The sequence below is a fragment of the Cydia amplana genome, chromosome 25, assembly GCF_948474715.1.
Source record: "Cydia amplana chromosome 25, ilCydAmpl1.1, whole genome shotgun sequence".
Lineage (NCBI taxonomy): Eukaryota > Metazoa > Arthropoda > Insecta > Lepidoptera > Tortricidae > Cydia > Cydia amplana.
Window position 1 is genome coordinate 6,963,857 of NC_086093.1, and position 15,778 is coordinate 6,979,634.

At 43.6% G+C, this 15,778-nt stretch overlaps 3 protein-coding genes across 6 annotated transcripts in view; 1 reads left to right on the forward strand and 2 right to left on the reverse strand.

Moving 5' to 3' along the window:
• Positions 1–15,778, reverse strand: part of LOC134659619 (heterogeneous nuclear ribonucleoprotein A3-like) — a 124,537-nt gene that overhangs the window by 35,986 nt on the left and 72,773 nt on the right. The window lies entirely within an intron of this gene.
• Positions 1–15,778, reverse strand: part of LOC134659621 (myosin-7B) — a 55,273-nt gene that overhangs the window by 1,392 nt on the left and 38,103 nt on the right. The window contains exons 11-13 of the mRNA XM_063515303.1: positions 7,518–7,620; positions 785–916; positions 78–209 (exon numbers count right to left, since the gene is read on the reverse strand). Coding sequence (XP_063371373.1) covers positions 78–209; positions 785–916; positions 7,518–7,620 — 367 coding nt within the window. The remainder of the gene's footprint in view (positions 1–77; positions 210–784; positions 917–7,517; positions 7,621–15,778) is intronic.
• Positions 11,362–15,126, forward strand: LOC134659686 (uncharacterized). 3 transcript variants are annotated; one of them, XM_063515372.1, is made up of 3 exons: positions 11,362–13,017; positions 13,675–14,063; positions 14,607–15,126. In XM_063515372.1, exons 1-3 carry the CDS (start codon positions 11,479–11,481, stop codon positions 15,124–15,126), a joined length of 2,448 nt encoding a protein of 815 aa, XP_063371442.1. In that variant the 5' UTR covers positions 11,362–11,478. The 3 variants fall into 3 exon arrangements, with proteins under 3 accessions (XP_063371442.1, XP_063371443.1, XP_063371441.1); XM_063515373.1 differs by having other exon boundaries at positions 11,362–12,381; positions 12,940–13,017; positions 13,675–15,126; XM_063515371.1 differs by having other exon boundaries at positions 13,675–15,126.

Sequence of the window (15,778 nt, forward strand, 5' to 3'; positions counted from 1 at the left end):
TAATGTTTATTTCATAAAAAAGCATGCATTTTTACAAACTACTAATCTTAAATTAAAAAGATAAGTACTCGTATTACCTCTCTTCAACCAGTATCTTGGTGAGCCGGGCCACTTCGGCCCTGAGCTGGTGCAGCTCCTTCTCCTTAGCCTTGGCCTCCTGTTCAGCCACGCGCTCCTTCGCCGACAGTCGCGTGCGTATGTCGTCGAAACTGAAAATATGCCCCATACTTAGGTTAGTTTCCTAACGGAAAAGATCTAATTCGTTAATTACTGGCCACTGTTTAGTAACTGGCCACGCTAAACTAAAAATGAATTCTATTGACCTATAAACAAAACTCATTTTAGTATGGAGGCTTGAAGGGCGGCCAGTAATTGAAACCTTATACTAAAATGAATTCTCTTTATAGGTGAATGGAATTCATTTTTAGTTTAGGGTGGCCAGTGGCCAGTTATTGACGATTTACCCTACATCTTTTGATGAGATCTGATAAATGTTTCTTTTTACAAAGATGCAAAGGCACCTATTACTTGTAATATTGTATTATAATTATATTTTTTATTCATGTTAATTCTAGGGACCAAACAATAGGCAGACAAAAACGCATAGAGTTCGACCAAGGTTACCCCTTCAGCGATTTTGATGGCACAGTCTTGACATCCTGGTCTAACTTTACCCTAGATTATAATTTTGAAATAGGTACATTTGTTTCCAAAATTAACGGTTATGGTCTAGATGGTTAACGGTAAAATATAAAAAAGGAGGGTTTTCCACAAAACTACTCACAGTTTCCTCAAGCAAGCGCATTTCCTCTGCAGATGTTCAACCTGGTCCTTCGACGCGCGTTCCAGTTGCTTCATCTTCGTCGCATCCTCCCCCCTCTTCTCCCGCAGGCCCCTCTCTCTCGACAGTGCCTCTCTACGTTAGTGGGTTCCAGGGAAAAACGGTTAGGAATGTGTTCACGTGTATGTCAATGAGTATTTTAAATATCGAGCGTGAGTGTTGAGAATTGAAAAAACTTGACGATCTGCACTACCGAGTACGTTTTTGTTTCGAAACAAATGCCGTCGTGCTTGACTACGCTTATTTTTATTTGAAATGCATTGCCAGTAATTCTGGTTTTTTATTAACTAAAAATGACGAATGTTTTGTTCTAAGTTTTTTTTATGTAGGTGAGGGTGGGGAGGGTCGATCCCTAGGGGACACTTGGTAAACTTCATTTTTAATCAAACCAAACGAGATACATTTTTTTGCACTGGTAACACTCATTCATTCGTTCCTAACTTCACGTTCTGTCATGGCACTGTATCGGAAAAGTCAGTGGTTCAAAAATGGCGGACAGTGAAAGATTTTCTGCGTACTATATTGAATTTTCGGTAAGTTTTAACTGGATTTATTTTATAATATGAGATGGAAATGATGTTAGTGAGTGTGCTTATATAATTTGTTGTTTATTGAAGTGATGATTAACTTGGATTACATTGATATACGCGAACACACCTTTCGAGTACGGCACGTTTTATAATCTTACTATGTATGGGGAGACTTTGTCTTTTTCTTCAGGGGAGATATGATTCCGGGATCATGTCACCCCCAAAGCGATCAAGTATACATTGTAATAAATTTACTTACAAAATGATTCATAGAGCTATCATAAATATTTTCTTTTCTTTAGTAAATCATGCCGCAAAAGTACGACCAGAGAAACACTGATTTAAACTTTCAAGGTTTTTGACTCATTATTGTTTATTAAAACGGGATTTAATGGCGTATAATTCAGTTTTTAATTATACAACCGACTCCGAACTCCGAAAACGGAATTATCCCCGTGGCCTTTGAAAAGACTAACTAAAGTTGACATCAACATTTTACGAACTACCCGCACTTGGTCTTGTTTATCAAGTTAAACGTTTTACACACAGGGGATGTTACTCGGTCGACAAACAACACTTATAACGATATTTGGTTTTCAACCGGCGATATTTGTTTTTATGGATGAAATGCTATTTCAATGGCTTTCCGACCTTATGTACTATAGAACCCACGGTCCATAGAAAGGATTTTAGGATTATGCAGCTCAAACACCGTCCTCGAAACGTGAGCAGTAAATTTATAAACTTATTTATTATAGTAAACAAACGACCAGAGATGGGTAAAAAAATTAAAATTGCTGTAGGTATCTGACGCTAAAAATACCTTCATAATAACTTTAAAAAATTTAGCTTGTTACAAGAAATTTTATGTTAATAACTTAGATTTGGTTCAAAAATTGATTCCCTATTTTATGTTGTTTTATGGATAATACGATTACATTGTTTTTTAAAAGTATAAGATTATGGATTAATATGTGTTTAATATCTTCATGTATTAATTTTCTGTAGATAAAGTGAATAAATTAATGTAGATACTACCCTCGAAATATGACATTGCCGCTTAAAATCTTTTTACCAAGTGTCCCCAAATCTGGAAGACTTGATCCCTTCGGCTTAGACATCTGATTACCGGAAATACAACTTCAAAGCATGGAAAATGCAATATATATATGTTTGCTGTGTATTTTACAAATTATAGATGCATTGCTAATAGCGATCCGAGTTATATAATCAATGAGAATCTGGTATGGGGAGACATGGTAAAAATCTGTTTACCATGTATCCCAAGAACCAGGGTCACTTGATCCCCCTAGGATCAAGGCTCCCGACCAGGGGTAAACAAGTCTCCCTTACATAGGGGACACATGGTAAAAGTCAACAGTATGGGTTTTCATTAAATAATGGTCTAATTTATTGCACAAATCTGTTCTAATTCAAACTATTAATGAAGAGATAAATTCTGAATCGTATGGTCTATAAAGTTTTTCAATACTACAAATAGTTAAGAAAATGTATGCTAAAAACAAAAGGGGTGATCAACCCTCCCCAGTTTCCCCTAAATGGCAATGACATGTACCGAATTGTGAGAAATGGCTTTGATAAGGAATTATCTATAAAATGAATATAGACTCCAATTGGTCCAGGGGCGTAGTTTTGATCTTGGCGGTCTCAGAGCACGTCTATTGAACATAGTTAAAAGCACATAAAAACATGAAAATATTTTTCAATCATTTATTTTTCAAAATGAGTATAAAATTGAAAAACACACAATATTTATTAAAAAATATTATAGTTAAATCTAGCACAGAAAAAAAGCCAATTGAAAAAACACGGCATTAGAACGTTTTTTTCATTTTTCGTTCTACTACGTAAAACCTGAATTTAATCCCGTTCTAATGTCGTAAAAATATAAAAAAATGCAGAATACAGAACAGAAAATATAGAAGTTGAATGAAGCGATATAATGAAAAAAAAAAAAGATGACAGAGATGTTTACGATATAATGCAATGTAATAGACATATAAATGTATATAAGTATACATAAATGAGTACATAAAATGCGACTATAATGAAAATATCACAATTTTAAAAATTCAGTCCAGTTTGGCAGTTTTTATAACATTAAATTATTCTAAGACACTCTTATTAGACTGGTAGTTTGCCGAATATTATCCAGGCAATAGTAAAACATAATATGGCTTTTAATTTATATTGTTTAATTATAAAATATTATACTTATACGTAGATTTAAATCAAGACTTCCAATGTCGGATATGTGTTCCAATTTTTGACATCATCGTCATAGAGAAATCTAGTAAGACAAGAGTGCTCACTCCATACATGAGTTTTGGTACCAAAAAGACTATTTATTTTCGTAGTCTACATCTAGCATCGAGTAGCGGAACTATCAGTACTGCTACTTGACAATAGATGTAGCACCGACCGGAAAGTCTAATGCGCAACAACATAGCACCGACCGAAAAGTCTTATGCTCAACAACATAAGACTTTCCGGTCGGTGCTACATCTATTGTCAAGTAGCAGTACTGATAGTTCCGCTACTCGATGCTAGATGTAGACTACGAAAATAATAGTCTTTTTGGTACCAAAACTGATGTAATGGAGTGAGCAATCTATGTATTTTTTTCTCTATGTCATCGTCCGTACGACAAATGTCATTTATTCAAATGAAAATTAACTTTGAAATATGCTTGGTCTTGGTGCATGTGAAATATTAGTTTTAATGTTTTATTACAAAATATTTTTACAAGTGTACTAAATAATTGCGTCGCGTGTGCCAAGTATTCCAAAGCATTCAAGCCTTTTTCTCCCTATGTATGTGTAAGTAGAAGACGAGTGCGAGCGAGAGGAGGAACGCGGAGAGAGCGAGACGGAGCGAGCCGGTAACTGCGCAGACGCCGCACCCGGCGAGCGCGGCGCCCAGCGCACTGCAACTGTTTCCCATTTGCCAATTATAGTTTGTCAAAGGACTGTCTCATTTCAAACATAGACAGAGAGAATCATACTATCTTTATCTTACACTAGAACTAGCACCCAAAAGAAAAGGATGAGTATAGTTTTTTTTGTTCCTATTTACTGACAAATTGGTTTGACTAACTATACATATTAAATGGGTTAAATATATTAAGTAGAAGATTGCCCGACAGATTTCGCTCCAAAACGAGAAGCTTCAACGGGAGCATGCGGCGGAGGATCGACGCAGACTGCGCTGCGCCACAGCCGCCACAGAATAAATAATAGTACAGAAGATTCACTCTCTAACAAAACGCGTCTATTACGACAGATATGACCGCTAGGTGGCGCTAGGCGAGCAGGCGTCCTTTCTACAGCGGTGCGCGGCAACTACTATGGCTAGACACTACAATTGGTGTGGGCCGCATGTACTTGTAGCGACGCGACAAAATCGCGGAGTGAGCCACGCCTGGCTGCGCGCTGCAGCTTTCCATTTCCACGCTATTCGTTATGAACATTGACATATATCGAAAGACCTTACGGGCATTAAGAATGGTGCTAGTTCAGCGGTGTCACGCATTATTTCGTTCACTAAAATACTGCCTTTTGGACTGATTTCGAAAGGAAATGATTGAATGATATTTATAAAGCGAGGATGATAAATGATAAAATGATATTTAAGTATTTTAAGAGTGCAAGAGTTTATTGAAATGAGAAACTATAGATTGTATGAGTTAATGTGACGTTTCCAAGAGAGGTACCACATGGTAGGTTTTTAATAATTTTGCTTTCTAAACCAGAAGCAATTTATTGACCTGGGAGCCGATTTTTGAATATCAATCGCTCGATTAGTGTTCTCCCTTTAATACTATCTACTCATTTACTCCCAATTTCTATCGCTCGTATTTCAAAAATAGCATTTCGCCTTTTTCCACAGGTTTTTGAGGGACGAAATCGAGCGCTCGAAAATGGCTTCATAAATAAATAAATAACATAAATAAATAAATAAATAATATTATAGGACATTATTACACAAATTGACTAAGCCCCGGTAAGCTCAAGAAAGCTTGTGTTGTGGGTACCTACTCAGACAACGATATATATAATATACAAATACTTATACAACCATGACTCAGGACTCAGGAACAAATATCTGTGCACATCACACAAAAAAAAAAAAAAAATCACACAAATAAATGCCCTTACTGGAATTCGAACCCAGGACCGCGGCTTCACAGGCAGGGTCACTACCCACTAGGCCAGACCGGTCAATGGTGGTCTTCATATTAAAAAATCGGCCCCAATATACGAATTTGAACCAAGTGATAACTTTTGCTTGAAAGCAACGATGTTGTGTGTATTATGTAGGTATGCATGATAAGGAAATTAGTCAATAATGGAAGCATGCATTGGTAGCCGAATTTGTCCAAAAGACAATATTTTATTTTATTAGTTCTAACAAACATTTGCGGGGGCACAAATTTAGCTACCAAATATTTATTTATTTTCAGGTAGGTACTATAAAACGATACTAATATAAATTACTAAAGTTATGGTATTCAAATATTAGATTAAATCAGGTGTAAGGTGTATTCGGGTATTTCCGAATGAACGAAAGTGGCGGATAATTCCGAAAGCTGACTCTTACTACAACGGAATATGAGTGATTTTACAATGATTTTCGGGATTATCCGATTTCCGGAATTACCCGAATAAACAGTAATGTTTCAAGCTTTCAAGTTCAAGTATCGTTTCATAGTACCTAAATATAATTTGAATAAATAATTTTAGTATGCGGAATGAACACGATTAAGTAATTAGAAAACAATAAAAACTATTAGAAAAACTGAAATGTTAGTCTCAATACAGAATGTTACGATTCACGTTAAGTATATGTATACATTTGTGCCATTCTCAACCAAAAGGGTATTTAATGTCGGTTGTCAATAAGGCGCTATTTCCAATTAGCTTCAATTTGAAATCAACCTTATCGATAAGGAGCCGACAATTTGGTACCTTTTGATTGGAAATGTCACATTTATAAAATGATTTATACATGCTGGCCCAACAGGCCAGGAATCTGGGCTATAACCGCGAAAATCGAAGTTCGCAAATTGCGGGCATTTTACTCTTTCACTCTAATTACGCCTTCATTGGAGTAAAAGAGAAAGATCCCCGCAATTTGCGAATTGCGGTTTTCACGGCAGGCCCTCTGGGCTAAACCATTCAGATGAATGAGAAAATAGAAACAGATTCATCTGAATGCTTTCTTCAAAAGTTGGAACGGTTGACTTTGAAATTGGCTCGACCAAGAATCTAAATACATATTTAAATTACACTCATTTTAAAAACAGCTACTTAATTGCTTTTGTTATACTAGTCTGAAACTATTTCGTAATATCCATAAAATGTTACAAATAGGTATATTTTTAGTGTTATTATCCATATAAAACGTTATTTTAGGCTAGATAAGGTTCCGTATATATCTATATGTATATAGTACAAGAATTCTGAAAAGTTACCTATGAGTGCCACTAATGATTAATTTAGACTATTACGTACCCATTGGTTAACAATCAATCACTAAAATAGCAATCAACCTTTCTTCATAGTCAACAGTTCCCTCATTTAACGTCGGTCGAAATTGAAATAACCAGCCATACCTTTGGTGGCCATGGCCTTTAGTTCCAATAATATTTGAGCAACATTGGGGATTCGTCAGTCAGTCAGTCAATTTGGAAAAAAAAGATTAAATCGTTTTGGGGTTTATCGGGTATTGTGGATCCCCAGGGTTTAAATCCTCTATAAAATGCATCGTTTGATTATAATTTAGAACCAAAAGTTCTGGGGGAAATTTTGCAAAGGCTTCCTGCTACACCCTTTACATTATGGGTTCTGTATGACCTATAGGCTGATTTTAGTGTCACGCGGACCGTCCGTGCGGATCGCTCCGCACCGGAACATTATTATGTACGTTCAGGGAGCGTATTAGAGTAAAGCTGACGGGTCAGCTTTCTCATACAATTTGACGGTGCGGAGCGATCCGCACGGACGGTCCGCGTGACACTAAAACCAGCCATAAAGTCGCTATCTACCTACGCAGAGCTAAATGGCTACGGCTGGTGATTAAAATTTTACCTTGTATAGCATATAAGGTTATCGGAAAAGACATACCTGAGTTCTTGCTCAGTGACTTCGAGAGTGCGCCCGCACTGCGCAGCCTTGTCCGTCAGAGTGTCGAAATCCACATTTTTCGATTGAATTTGAGATTTCAATTCTAAAAAAAGATTGCGTCTTAGCCAAAAGTAGAAGACAGTTCAAAAATATTTTACTATTGTTACATAAACTAAGAGACAGGTAATAGTGGACGTAATGCTAATAATATTAATGCACTTTGCACTATTTCAGTGGGTCCTCTGTGCAAAAGTTGTCAACTACATCTCTCTGTCCCCCTCTTACCCCCGATTTCCTCCAGTAGCTCCTTCTCCCTCTTGACGCGGTCCTCCTCCCCCTCCTGACGGCACTCTTCATGCAGCTCTCCTTGTCTGACACTGCTCCGCTTACTCTACATGTCTCTGTCCCCCTCTTACCCGCGATTTCCTCCAGTAGCTCCTTCTCCCTCTTGACGCGATCCTCCTCACCCTCCTGACGGCACTCTTCATGCAGCTCTCCTTGTCTGACACTCCCCTTGCCCTACATGTCTCTGTCCCCCTCTTACCCGCGATTTTCTCCAGTAGCTCCTTCTCCCTCTTGACGCGGTCCTCATCCCCCTCCTGACAGCACTCTTCATGCAACTGTCCTTGTCTGACACTAGTGACACTCCGCTTGCTCTACATGTCTCTATCCCCCTTGTCGTGAATAGCTCTTAATCATGCATGTTTTAGTTTAATCTTGATTTTACGTGTAATTTCGTGTAATTTTACTTTTATGTGTTTTTTACCGTTTATATCATGTTAATGTATTGTGTGGAATGTTATGTGCCTAGTTTTAAGTCTTGTATCACTGTATTTAATAAAATGTATTAGATTAAGGTGATTGGTCGAAATAAATAAAACTGACTCTCCATGTAACACTCCCTAGTTGCTGGAAAAGTACCTACGACGGGATATTCTGCCTATATAAACCCCGATCTTGGTTGCTTATTCAGAGAGTTTTACTCACCCACCCAAGCACTTTGCTTGAACACTCTCCAGTATTATTAAAGTTAAATATGTGTTTTTATTCCACATAAACACATCCCGGTAATTGGTGGTAAATTGGAGGTAAAGCGGACTTCTGGGCAACATAGCGGCCGGCGCGTTCCTGACTTGCGTTTCTTCACTTCGGAGAACAAATATAAAGAAAAAAGCTACAGTCTACGCTCGACAGTTTGGTCCTTCGCTGCCGAATGAAGAAAGAAACACGTACGCGCTGAGTTTCAAGCGAACTATTGCTTAACTCAGACAGCAAGAAAGAATAAAGTACGCGCTGAGCCTAGAAGTTCGCTTCGGTTCAGACCCTACCCCAATAACCTTTCCATACCCCAATTACCGGCTTGCCGGACGGACCGTGCAGTGTTGTAGGTTTACCTCCACTCACGTGTCCTGGCAACTTTCGTTGCATGTGTCACATGGTTGATACCAACACACTGCTTTCAAACGCTCTAGGCATTGCACTTTGCCATTGCGGGAGACTCAGTGCCACGAGGGATCCACGCTTAGGGCATCGACGTTGCGCTCTGTAACGTCAGATCATAGGCGTAGGCAGGTATATAGTTAGGGACCCCCCGCGTGTGTAAAGTGTAAAGTGAAGTGGTTCCAAGAAGAAGATGTCCGAAAAGGAAGCACGAAGCCTTCGCTCGCGCACCAAGGGCCAGCCTGCCCCCGCACCGAACATGGACACCCCTACCCCCTCGGCCGGAAAGACTACGTCCGGCGAGACCAATACGTGGAGTAAGGGCACCAGTGGCAACCGGAACACTACCGGTGAGAACGAGTCGGTACACTCGGAAGCGTTCGACAATACGGTATTAGTTCGCAGTAGGTCAAATACGCTAGTGCATAAAGACACCGATGTCGCGCCGCCGCCGCGGGCGCCGTCTGATCGCGAATCGTCAAAAAGAAATCGCGAATCGGTAAATAGGGAACGCGATAAGAAATTAGCCGTGCTAATGGCCGAGCTCGAGGTTCATAAAGCCACTCTAACCGTTGCTAAGGCAGAGTCCGACACTGCAAAGTTAAGGCTGCAGGTTGCGCAACTGAAGGCGCAGTCTGTCGGCAGCAGTGACGCGACCGTCGAAGAACGGACTAGAAGTTGGGTAGAACGACAAGCTAGGTTACAGCGCGAGATCGCGAGTGAAAACGTTAAAATCCCGCCGCCGAAAGAGACCGCGCCGCGTGCAGCCGCCGATCGGGCTAGCAGACCTCAACCGCGCTTTTTAGAGGTACCGCACGGTACCTACGCGCCAATGTACCATAAACCGCCAGAATTACCCGCATTCGGCGGAGATATCACCGAGTGGATATCATTTAGGGCAGAGTTCGAGGATACGTCGCCCATGTTTAGTGCCGTCAATAACGTGAGTCGGATTAGGCGCGCACTTAAGGGCGAAGCTCGGACCGCCGTAAAATCAATCATGTATACGGTTCAGGATCCGTACGAAATAATGGAAGCGCTAGAACGGCAGTTCGGCGACCCTGAGGAAATTGTTCTTACGGAAATACATAACATCAAACGCATGCCGCGTTTGTCCGAAGACAATGCGAATATCGCCTCATTTGCCGCGCATATCGCGAACGCCGTCGCCACCATTCGATCGTTGCGTCAAGAACAATATTTACACGCGCCTGAGCTTGTAAATAAAATCGTGGATAAATTGAATCTGATAGTGCGCTATGAATGGGCCAAATACAGGCAGTCTAACGTAGAATCACCCGGGTTAGTTGCGATATCCGAGTTTCTTAACGAAATTAGCACTGCGGCCAAGCGCGTAAACCGACATAAGCCGTCCAATAGATCACGGAATGCAGTGAATGCGGTTTCCTCTGTGCGCGAACCGAGACGATCGAGCCGTGCTCTCTCTGGGTCTCGTGCCCCCGCGTTCTACCGTGACGATAGGTCGGATTCGACATCACGGAATGCAGTGAATGCGGTTTCCTCTGTGCGCGAACCGAGACGATCGAGCCGTGCTCTCTCTGGGTCTCGTGCCCCCGCGTTCTACCGTGACGATAGGTCGGATTCGACATCACGGAATGCAGTGAATGCGGTTTCCTCTGTGCGCGAACCGAGACGATCGAGCCGTGCTCTCTCTGGGTCTCGTGCCCCCGCGTTCTACCGTGACGATAGGTCGGATTCGAAATCACGGACTGCAGTGAATGCGGTTTCCTCTGTGCACGAACCGAGACGATCGAGCCAAGCTCTCTCTGGGTCTCGCGCCCCCGCGTTCTACCGTGAATATAGTTCGGATTCGGAGTCAGATTCCCACGAAACATACACACGTGATACGGGAAGTAGATCGCGTCCTAGTAAATCGACTATAGCTCAAGTGAAGCACCGCGATGGTAATTTAAAGAAAAAGCCAGCGTCAACCGGAGCTAAGCCCAAACGACAGATATCGTCTGTCTCTGTCTCGCGCGATGCGTGCGCCATATGTAAGAACGGCAAAGAACACAAAGTTAGTGCGTGTTCGAAATTTCTAGCCGCGACTATATCTGAGCGATGGGACTTGGCAAAGGGTGCCAGATTGTGCTATAGATGTTTAGGCGCGAATCACCGTACGTCTTTTAAATGTAAATATGTCGCGTGTGGCATGAATCAGTGCGAAGCCGGACATAACAAACTATTACACGGATTAAGCGCGGCCGCGTCCGCGAACGGTAATAGTGCTCCGGCGGCACCTGCAGTACTCAATGTTAGACTGCCGCAGACGTATCTCAAAATCGTGCCTGTAGAGGTGTCGGGACCGTTAGGTACCGTTCAAACCCTTGCGCTGCTTGACGAAGGCGCGGCAATGACTTTGATGTTACACGAAACTGCGGACAGAATCGCGCCGCGCGTGCGCGGTGAAACGTTAGAGATAGAAGGCATAGGCGGTGTAGTACGAGACCCAGATTCGTATGCGTTACGGGTCGCAATACGGGGTTTTTGTAGCCGACATATGGAAATGATGGAGACGTACACAGTTTGCGATGTAGGTTTAGGAGCGCAGGGCGTACCGCGAGACTTAGTGGATAAGTGCGATCATTTATCTAAAATCGCGGACGAATTAAGTTACCCTCCCGCAGTACCTACTATCGTGATAGGTCAAGATAACTGGCATCTCATCGTTACTCGGCAAATTATAGACGGTCCGCCTAACCTTCCGGTCGCGAGTTTAACCAGGCTAGGATGGGTTTTACACGGTCCCGACCGTACACGTCGCGCCGCGGTACAGTTTGTAGGGCACGCACGGCCTAATACCGCGGAGGACGAAGCCTTACAGCTTATGAAACGGCATTTTGACATAGAATCATTAGGCGTTTCACAGAAGTTACCTCGGGCCGATCCCGATCAACGCGCGCTAGATTTATTAAAAGCCACCTGCGAAAAGATACCGGGGGAGAATAGGTATCGATCGGGCTTACTGTGGCGATCAGATGACGAGAAACTCCCCGATAACCGAGCGCAAGCATTGAAACGGCTGCACAGTCTAGAACGAAAGCTAGACCACGATGCGAATCTTAAAGCCGAATATGCGAAGCATATGAACAATTTGCTTGACAAAGGTTACGCGGAGAAAATGGACTCGCCGCCGCCCCCCGATGCACCCCGGACGTGGTATCTAGCGCATTTCCCAACTTTTCACCCGCAACGCGGCAAAATGCGATTAGTTTGGGACGCGGCCGCCACAGCTCACGGACGCTCGCTGAATAGCGCGCTGTTGGCTGGCCCCGACCTGTTAGAGTCACTTTTTGGCGTATTAGTGCGCTTCCGCGAAGGCAAAATCGCGGTGATAGCCGACGTCAAAGAGATGTTTTTACAGATCGAAATAATAGAGCAAGATCGCGATGCGTTACGTTTCGTTTGGCGGGGGGAGGACCGCACCTCTCCACCGCAAGAATATAGGATGAAGCGGCTTATATTTGGATCGGCAGCGTCGCCGACAACCGCGTTATACGTCAAAAACGAAAACGCAAAAACGCATAGTAAAGAATATCCGATCGCAGCTGAAAAAACGATAAAGAATACGTACATGGACGACATGTTGATCGCCCTCGACACGTCCGAAGAGGACGCTAGACGCGTAGTAAACGATGTTTACGAGCTTAATATGCGCGCGTCATTCGAACTTCGCGGGTTCGCATCGAACCATCCTGCGGTAATTGCTGACGTAGTTAATAGCAAAGAGGAAACGTCTCTGTTAGGCGCGAACGAGAGCGAACGTACCTTAGGTTTGAAATGGAATCACAAGCGTGACACCTTAGGTTTCAACGTAAACTTTCGAAATACGCCCGAAGACGTCATTAACGGTCAAAAGTTACCCACAAAACGGCAGGTCACAAGTAGCGCGATGTCGATATTCGATCCGATCGGTTACGTAAGTCCCATATCAGTGTTAGGGAAGGCCTTAATGCAAGAGGTATGGAGAACGGGAATCGATTGGGACTCGCCTATACCCGTCTCGCTCGCACCCGCGTGGCGATCATTCATAGATAATGTACAGCAATTACGGGATTTAGAAATTCCGCGACACGTGCCCGCATGTAACAGGGAAGCGTATATGCATATATTTTGCGATGCAAGCGAAAAGATATACGCCGCGGCCGTGTACCTAGTCAGCGTAACTCCCGAGGGGACTAGGGCCTCTGCGTTAGTGGCGGCCAAGGCCCGCGTGGCGCCCCTACGAGTAGTAAGCATTCCCCGAATGGAATTACAGAGTTGTGTGTTGGCTACTAGGTTAGCGGAAACCGTAAGCAAGGAATCAGACTACTTGATAAAAGACAGGTATTTTTGGTCTGACTCCAAAACGGCGCTTACGTGGATACGGTCCGACCCACGTAGGTATAAGACGTTCGTGGCGCACAGGTTAGCAGAAATCGAAAGCACGACTACCCCCGCCAACTGGCGCTGGGTACCGAGTGCGGCTAACGTAGCAGACGATGCGACGCGCGGTATACCTGCCCAATTCGGGGTAAACCACCGATGGTTTACTGGGCCCGACTTTATACGTAAACCGGAAGAGCATTGGCCGACTGAAAAAACGCCCGCGCCCGTCGCCGATACGGGCGAAGAGCGCGTTAATAAACTCGTAGGGTCGGTAGGTGCCGCGAAAAACAAATTTGAGTATCTTCCAGATGTCCGTAGGTTCTCGAAGTTCACACGATTAGTTCGCGCCACCGCTAGTGTTCTGGTTGCCGCCGAGGCATTTAAGGCCTTATCGCTACCTAAGAAAACAGAGATTAATAAGGGGCATTTAGGTTTAGCAGAGATATTGCTAATACGACGGAGTCAACATACCGCCTTTCCAGAGGAAATTAAGCTGCTGGAAACTGGGCGGCCACTTCCGAAGAAATCTCCGCTACACAAAATAGCTGTACAACTTGACAAAAACGGAATCGTCGTACTAAACGCTAGAATCGACAAAGACATGCACATACCTGTCTTGCATGCGAAAGAAGATTTCGTCAAGTTACTAGTACACCATTTTCATGCTCTCTTCCATCACGGCAACCACGCAACCGTCATCAACGAGTTGAAACAAAGGTACTACATTATCGGGCTGCGCGGTAGCATTCGCTATATAGTGAATAAGTGCCAATGGTGCAGGACCTACAAGGGATCAACACTCAAGGTTCCCGTAGGTGACCTACCGCCAGAAAGGCTCGAAGCGAATCAACCGCCGTTTACCGCTGCAGCCGTAGACCTGTTTGGCCCTATGCATATAACTATAGGCCGCCGCCGCGAGAAAAGATGGGGCGTATTATATACATGCCTCACGACGCGCGCTGTACATCTGGAGCTTGCCGCCTCACTTTCGGCATCCTCCATGATACTGTCGCTACGCCGAATGATAGCGCGACGCGGCACGCCTACAGTTCTCTATTCCGACAACGCCACCAACTTCTGCGGCGCGGAACGAGAACTAGCAGAGGCCATAAAGACGCTGCCCGACATTCTCAAGCCCTTTTTGACCGAGCGAGCCATAAAATGGAAGAAAATTCCACCCGGCAACCCCTCCGCTGGCGGTGCCTGGGAACGGCTCGTGGGCAGCGTAAAAACCGCACTAAAAGTAGTTCTGAAAGAAAGAGCACCCCACGAAGAAGTTCTACATACGTTATTGTTAGAATCAGAGCACATAGTAAATTCTAGACCGCTGACACCAGTGAATCCAGACTTAGACATCGAAGCCCTGACGCCGAATCACTTTCTTATCGGTCGATCGAGCTCCATGTCGCCACTGGGCGTCTTCACAGACGCAACTATGTCACTCTCTTCGTGGAGAACAGCGCAAACGCTAGCCGACCATTTTTGGAGGCGCTGGCAGCGGGAATACCGACCCAGCCTCCTCCCCCGGCCTGGTGCTCATCAGAACGTGAAAAAACTGCATGAAGGCGACGTAGTCATCGTAGCGGATAGCTCCATGCCACGAGGAACGTGGCCCAGAGGCGTAATCGTCCAGCTCTTTTCCGGCCCGGATGGTCATGTAAGAGTGGCCATTGTTCGCACCCGCGCAGGTGACGTCCGCCGCCCAGTTTCCCGGCTTATACCCATCCACTCCTCACATGAAGACGGTGTTGGCACACGTGGGGGAGACTGTCGTGAATAGCTCTTAATCATGCATGTTTTAGTTTAATCTTGATTTTACGTGTAATTTCGTGTAATTTTACTTTTATGTGTTTTTTACCGTTTATATCATGTTAATGTATTGTGTGGAATGTTATGTGCCTAGTTTTAAGTCTTGTATCACTGTATTTAATAAAATGTATTAGATTAAGGTGATTGGTCGAAATAAATAAAACTGACTCTCCATGTAACACTCCCTAGTTGCTGGAAAAGTACCTACGACGGGATATTCTGCCTATATAAACCCCGATCTTGGTTGCTTATTCAGAGAGTTTTACTCACCCACCCAAGCACTTTGCTTGAACACTCTCCAGTATTATTAAAGTTAAATATGTGTTTTTATTCCACATAAACACATCCCGGTAATTGGTGGTAAATTGGAGGTAAAGCGGACTTCTGGGCAACATAGCGGCCGGCGCGTTCCTGACTTGCGTTTCTTCACTTCGGAGAACAAATATAAAGAAAAAAGCTACAGTCTACGCTCGACACCCCTCTTACCCGCGATTTCCTCCAGTAGCTCCTTCTCCCTCTTGACGCGGTCCTCCTCCCCCTCCTGACGGCACTCTTCATGCAACTGTCCTTGTCTGACACTAGTGACACTCCGCTTGCTCTACATCTCTCTGTCCCCCTCTTAC